The 6,969-nt window shown below is 54.6% G+C and overlaps 1 protein-coding gene across 1 annotated transcript in view; it reads left to right on the top strand.

Annotated features, from left to right (window-relative positions):
* DIS3L (DIS3 like exosome 3'-5' exoribonuclease) overlaps nt 1-6,969 on the top strand; it is a 29,814-nt gene that overhangs the window by 18,318 nt on the left and 4,527 nt on the right. Inside the window, exon 10 of the mRNA XM_060175705.1 lies at nt 5,472-6,011. Coding sequence (XP_060031688.1) covers nt 5,472-6,011 — 540 coding nt within the window. The remainder of the gene's footprint in view (nt 1-5,471; nt 6,012-6,969) is intronic.

The following is a 6,969-nucleotide window of genomic DNA, read 5'->3' as shown; positions in this document are numbered from 1 at the left end:
CTCCCTCCGGACATGGGCAGCTGAGTTTCTCTAGCTTTCCCTCCTCTCTCCTTTCTCCCCCCCGAGGCTGCTTCTCCCTCTGCTGTTGCACCCCCCCCCCCCAGCGCTGACTGTGGCCTCACAATGCTCCCGCCCATCTCTGCCTCTTTTTTTTTTATAATTTTTTTTCAAATATTCATTCCCTTTTGTTGCCCTTGTTGTTTTAATCTTGTATTTCTCTGCCTCTTTCTATGGGAGACAGAGCGCTGGAGGGTGGGAGTAGACAGCATAATGGTTCTGCAAAGAGACTCTCGTGCCTGAGGCTCTGAAGTCTCAAGTTCAAGCCCCCACACCACCATAAGCCAGAGATGACCAATGCTCTGGCTTTAAAAAAGAATAATAATAATAATAATAAAACCTGGAGATACCATAGCACAGAGCTTCTTCTGGTGCTGTGATGTTCCCATGTGGGGCTGGGGTTCAAACCTGGGTCCTGCTCACGCAAGGCTGACACTACCAGGTGAGCTGTCTTGCAACCCTGTTCTTTTCTGTCTTATTTTAATGACAGAGAGAGAGAAGCAGAGCACTGCTTGGCTCTAGCTCGTGGAGGTGCAGAGACTGAGCCTGTGGCCTTGGTACACCAGGCATGGAAACTCTTTTACAGAATCATCATGCTGTCTTGCTCACCCCCGTTCTTGACTTTCTGCGTTAGCCGGGGCCTGGGAGATAGCTCAGTGGAGACAGTGCAGGCCTTGCATTGCGCGTGGCTCTGTGGGGAGGCAGTGGGGTCTGTTCCCACCACGAAAATAGCAGTGATGAAAATTAGGCCAAGAAAAAAAAAGGAAATTAGGCCAGGGGGAGTCAGGCTGTAGCGCAGCGGGTTAAGCACAGGTGGCGCAAAGCGCAAGGACCGGCATAAGAATCCCGGTTCGAGCCCCCGGCTCCCCACCTGCAGGGGAGTCGCTTCACAGGCGGTGAAGCAGGTCTGCAGGTGTCTGTCTTTCTCTCCCCCTCTCTGTCTTCCCCTCCTCTCTCCATTTCTCTCTGTCCTATCCAACAGCAACAACTAAAACAATAAAACAAAGGCAACAAAAGGAAATAAATATTAAAAAGAAAAGAAATTGGGCCAGGGCACAGTCGGCGGTACTGATGGATGTGTGTGAAGGCCTGAGTTCATTCCTGTCACTGCATGAAAAATAAAATGCGCCAGCTAAGGCCTCGGGACAGATGCAGACAGCTGTGTGCAGGGAGCCCTTGCTCGAGGCTGTTGGGCCCAAGTCTCAGCCACTTCGCTAGTGGTTCCGCTTAATGTTTACAGTCATTTGGAGGAGATAATAGCAGTGATTCAGGCCGCAGAGTCAGGTCCAGAGGGTCGGAAAGATATTCAGCGATAGCCCCCCCGTGCCCCTCGGTGTCCAATTTCTTGCGTGTTTTTCAAGGTGGAGAATGAGGGATTTTTTTTTGGAACACAGATAATGACATTAAATGCATAATGTTCATTACCTTACTGTTCTCCTTCAAATCAACGTATCTTGGGGACCGTTCTGTACTAATAAAGGTTACTTAACTCGGGGAATTTGGCTTGTTTCCAGTCCTGTGCTGTTACCAACAAAACTGCCAAATTACTTGGACCATAAGTCATTTCACATTTTTAAAAATTTTATTTATTTTCCCTTTTTGTTGTCCTTGTTTTATTGTTCTAATTATTGGTGTCGTCGTTGTTGGATAGGACAGAGAGAAATGGAGAGAGGAGAGGAAGACAGAGAGGGGGAGAGAAAGACAGACACCTGCAGACCTGCTTCACCGCCTGTGAAGCGACTCCCCTGCAGGTGGGGGAGCCGGGGGCTCAAACTGAGATCTTTACGCCCGTCTTTGTGCTTTGCGCCACATGCGCTTAACCTGCTGCGCTACCGCCCGACTCCCTAAAGTTTTCTTTTTATCTTTTAATATTTATTTATTCCCTTTTGTTGCCCTTATTGTTTTATTGCTGTAGTTATGGTTGTTACTGATGTCATCATTGTTGGATAGGACAGAGAGAAATGGAGAGAGGAGGGGCAGACAGAGAGGGGGAGAGAAAGACGCCTGCAGACCTGCTTCACCGCCTGGGAAGCGACTCCCCTGCAGGTGGGGAGCCGGGGGCTCGAACTAGGATCCTTGAGACAGTCCTTGTGCTTTGCGTCATGTGCGCTTAACCCGCTGCGCTAATGCCCGACTCCCCATTTCACTTTTTTTTTTTTTTAATTATAAGATTTATTTATCTGGGGCTGGGGAGAGGGCATAGTGGTTCTGCAGAGACTCTCATGCCTGAGGCTCCAAAGTCCCAGCTCAGTCCCCCAGCACCACCATTAGCCAGAGCTGAGCAGGGTTCTGGCAAACAGAGAGACTTGTTCATTTATGAGAGAGAGAGAGAGAGAGAGAATGTCACTGTAGCACAGGCCATGCTGGGGATCAAACTCAGGACCTCATTCTTAAGTACATAGTGCTTTTTTTGGTACTTTATTTCTGTGTAGAGGCAGGGAAATCAAGAGAGGAGGGGGAGATAGGGAGAGAGAGACCCCTGCAGCACTGCTTCACCACTCGTGAAGCTGTCCCCCATGCAGGTGGGCATCGAGGGCTTGACGTCTGGGCTTGTGCACGGTTAGCACATGCATTCAGCCAGGTGCACCCCCCGGGCCTGTCTCCACGTGTCTGAAGTACAGCAGGCCTGCAGGGAGACCCTGCAAGTGGCCACTCGGTCAAACGCTCGACTGTCTCAGCGACCGGAGTCCCGGCTCATGGCCTGCGCTCTGCGTTGTGAGCCCCGACATCACCTATACCAGTGATGCTCTCTGTCTCCGTAGTGTATAAATGGGTCTTTTGGAATAGGTTATTCAGGGCCGGGGAGATAGCTCACTTGGATAGTGCACCCGCTTTGATATGTGAGCTACACGGGTTCAAGCCCAGCTACTGCTGCTCTGGCCTATCAGTCAGGGTGGGAGCAGGGAAGCCCCAGTGATGGCCATAGATAATAATAACAAAACGTTTTATGGGGGCGGGGAAATAGAACAGTGGTTTACTCAACAGACTTGAGGCTCCTAAGGTCTCAGGTTCAGCACCTGGCACCACCATCATCCAGAGCCGAGCAGTGCTCTGGTAAATAAGTCAATACATTAAAACTTTTACTTTGTTTGTGACCACCAGGGCGTCACTACTCCAGGGTGAGTTTTTCTGATAGAGTCAGACAGACAGACAAAGTGAAAGAAGCCACAGCACTGAAAGTTACCTCCAGTGCGGTGGGGGCAGGGCGCAGACCTGGGGCTCACCCATGGCAAAGCAGCGAACTGTCCAGCTGAGCTATTTTCCTGGCCCAAATTAAGATTATATATATATATATATATATATTATTTTTTTTTAATTTACTAACGAAAGTAGGAAAGAGAGCAACCCAGAGCATCACACCGGCACACACGATGCTAGAGACTGAACTAGGACCTCATGCCTGAGAGTCTAGCACCTCACCCACTGTGCCACCTCCTGGATCGATAAATATTGAAATAGAAATGGCGCCATGGGGTTGGGGAGATCGCATAATCATTCTGCAAAGGCTTCTCACGCCAGAGGCACCAAAGGTCCCAGGTTCAAGCCCCAGCATCACTTCAAGCCAGAACCGAGCGGGGCTCCAGTAAAAATAAAAAGAACTGCATGCACTCATGTTTAGACAGATGTCTCCTGGCTGACCTCCACAGGGGTGGCTCCAATTATAGCCTCACCTTCAGCATCACAGATGCTTCCCCACAGCCTTGCCAACACAACATGGCATTTTTTTTTTTTTTTTTGCTTTTTTTTTCCCCCCTTTCCCAATTTGATAGATGAAGTAAGTCTTAGAGTATTCTTAAATTTGCATTTCCCTGCGATGGGTAAAGACATCTGACCGTGTCACAGAGATCTCCCTTGCCGTCAGCCCTTCATGTTCCCTGCCCATTTCTCTCTCGCCTTCTGTTGACCTCTTAGTCGCTGCTTTATTAGAGCACCACGCAGGTCGCAGGTCGGGACTTAGTCCCCTGCCCCTTTCAGGATATTTATTAATCGGAGAGAGAGGGAGAGCTGGATCCTGGCTGTGGCTGTGGAGTGCCGGGGTGACACTCCGAATCTCGCGCCCACGTGTCCTCTCCCTTCTCAGCCATAGTGGGTTCCTGTCACCCCGTTGGATTTGAAAGGCCCCCGGCCCAGCGGTGGCTGGGGCACCTGCTTGAGCGCTCACATTACAGCGCGCAAGGACCCGGGTTCGAGCCCCCGGCCCCCACCTGCAGGGGGGGAAGCTTCCCGAGAGGTGAGACAGGGCTGCAGGTGTGTCTCTGTCTCTCACCCGCCCCTCTCAATTTCTGGCTGTCTCTATCCAATAAATAAAGAGGAAAATTTTTAAAGGATTTAAAGGGCCTCGGTCGTCATGGATGCAGCACTGGACTCTCCAGCATGGGGTCCCAAGTTCAACCCCCAGCACCGCCTGTGCCCGAGGGATGCACTCGTGTCCTTCCCCTCTCTGTCTCTGTCTCTGTCATCTTTTCACTCCCTGTGACTTGATTGATTTGTGTGTGGAGAGAGGCCGGCAGCCCTGCCTCACTCTCCAGGAAGCGCCCCTGCAGGACGGGGCCGGGGCCCCCGTGCACAGTCACGCGGTCTTTTCTGTGCACCCGTGCCGGCCGGTGTCTGTCTGGACAGAGGCAGAAGCAGGGAGGGAGAGGGGCCTGCCGGGCGGTGGCGCACCTGGCTGAGCGCTCATGTTGAAATGCTCAAGGACCAGGGTTCAAGCCCCCGCCCCCGCCTGCAGGGGGGGAAGCTTCCCGAGCTCCGAGCAGTGAGGCAGAGCTGCGGGTGTCTCTCTCTCTCCTTCTCCGTCTCCCCCGCCCCCTCACTTTCTGGCTGTCTCTATCCAGCAAATCAAGAGGGAAAAAGGGCGGAGGGGGACAGGATCATGGTTCTGCAAACAGACTCTCCTGCCTGAGACTCCAACGTCCCAGGTTCTGTCCCCCGCACCACCATAAGCCAGAGCTGAGCTGTGTTCTGGTAAAACAGATAAATAAATAGGGAGTCGCACGGTCGTGCAGCGGGCTAAGCGCAGGTGACCGGCGAAAGGACCCCGGTTCGAGCCCCCGGCTCCCCACCTGCAGGGGAGTCGCTTCCCAGGCGGTGAAGCAGGTCTGCAGGTGTCTGTCTTTCCCCCTGTCTTCCCCTCCTCTCTCCATTTCTCTCTGTCCTATCCGACAACGACGACATGAATAACTATAATAACTACAACAATAAAACAAGGGCAACAAAAGGGAATGAATTTTTTAAAGTAAAATAATAATGATAAAATAAATAAAATAAAGAGGGGGAAAAAGTGGAAAGGCTTGAAAGGGCCTAGGTCTTCCAGCCGAGCGGCGGACTCTCCCGCCCGGCCCCCGGGCCCTTCCCCTCTGTGTCCGTCCGTGCGTCCGTCTGTCCGTGCGTCCGTGCGTCTCCGCCCGGGGCTGACCGGTGCCCGCCCGCAGGTTGGCGGTCAGCGTGCTGTGGGAGCTGGCCCCGGGCTCGCGCGACGTGCGGCGGGTGTGGTTCGGCCGCAGCGTGGTGCGCTCGTCCTTCCAGCTGAGCTACGAGGCGGCGCAGGCGCTGCTGGACGGCCGCCCGGCGGAGCTGCCCGAGCTGCGGGGCCTGGCGGCGGCGGCGCGCGACCAGCGGCTGCGGGAGCTGAGCGCCGCGCTGCAGCTGCTCACCGACGTGGCGCGTCACGTGCGCGCGCGCCGGGCCCTGCGCGGGGGCCTGCAGCTAGACGGCGCCGAGCTGCGCGTGCGCGTGGCGGACGGCCGCCTCCGGGACCTGCGGCCGCGCGCGCCGCTCGAGGTGCACGAGACGGTGGCCGAGTGCATGATCCTCGCCAACCACTGGGTGGCGCGCCGCCTGTGCCGGGGCCTCGCGCACCGCGCGCTGCTGCGCCGCCACCCCGCGCCGCGCCAGGACGCCTTCGCCGAGCTGCTGCTGAGCGCCCGCGCCCGGGGCTTCCGCATCGACACCCGGTGAGTGCGGGGCCGAGCGCGACCGAAGGACTGACTGACGGAGTGCTGACTGACTGAGTGACCGATGGCTGTGTGAGTGCTGACTGACGGACTGACTGAGTGACCGATGGCTGTGTGAGTGATGACTGACGGACTGACTGAGTGACCGATGGCTGTGTGAGTGCTGACTGACGGACTGACCGATGGCTGTGTGAGTGATGACTGACGGACTGACGGACTGACCGATGGCTGTGTGAGTGCTGACTGACGGACTGACTGAGTGACCGATGGCTGTGTGAGTGCTGACTGACGGACTGACTGAGTGACCGATGGCTGTGTGAGTGATGACTGACGGACTGACTGAGTGACCGATGGCTGTGTGAGTGATGACTGACGGACTGACTGAGTGACCGATGGCTGTGTGAGTGATGACTGACAGACTAACTGTGTGACCGATGGCTGTGTGAGTGCTGACTGACGGACTGACTGAGTGACCGATGGCTGTGTGAGTGCTGACTGACGGACTGACTGAGTGACCGATGGCTGTGTGAGTGATGACTGACGGACTGACTGAGTGACCGATGGCTGTGTGAGTGATGACTGACAGACTGACTGTGTGACCGATGGCTGTGTGAGTGCTGACTGACGGACTGACTGAGTGACCAATGGCTGTGTGAGTGCTGACTGACGGACTGACTGAGTGACCGATGGCTGTGTGAGTGATGACTGACGGACTGACCGATGGCTGTGTGAGTGATGACTGACAGACTAACTGTGTGACCGATGGCTGTGTGAGTGATGACTGACGGACTGACTGAGTGACCGATGGCTGTGTGAGTGCTGACTGACGGACTGAGTGACCGATGGCTGTGTGAGTGATGACTGACAGACTGAGTGACAACTGTGATGACTGACGACTGAGTGAATGATGACTGTGATGACTGAATGATGACTGTGTGAGTGATGACTGACGGACTGA

The sequence above is a fragment of the Erinaceus europaeus genome, chromosome 16, assembly GCF_950295315.1.
Source record: "Erinaceus europaeus chromosome 16, mEriEur2.1, whole genome shotgun sequence".
NCBI classification, from domain to species: Eukaryota; Metazoa; Chordata; class Mammalia; order Eulipotyphla; family Erinaceidae; genus Erinaceus; species Erinaceus europaeus.
The sequence above is the reverse complement of the archived record's forward strand: the minus strand, read 5'-3'. Positions and strand labels throughout refer to the sequence as shown.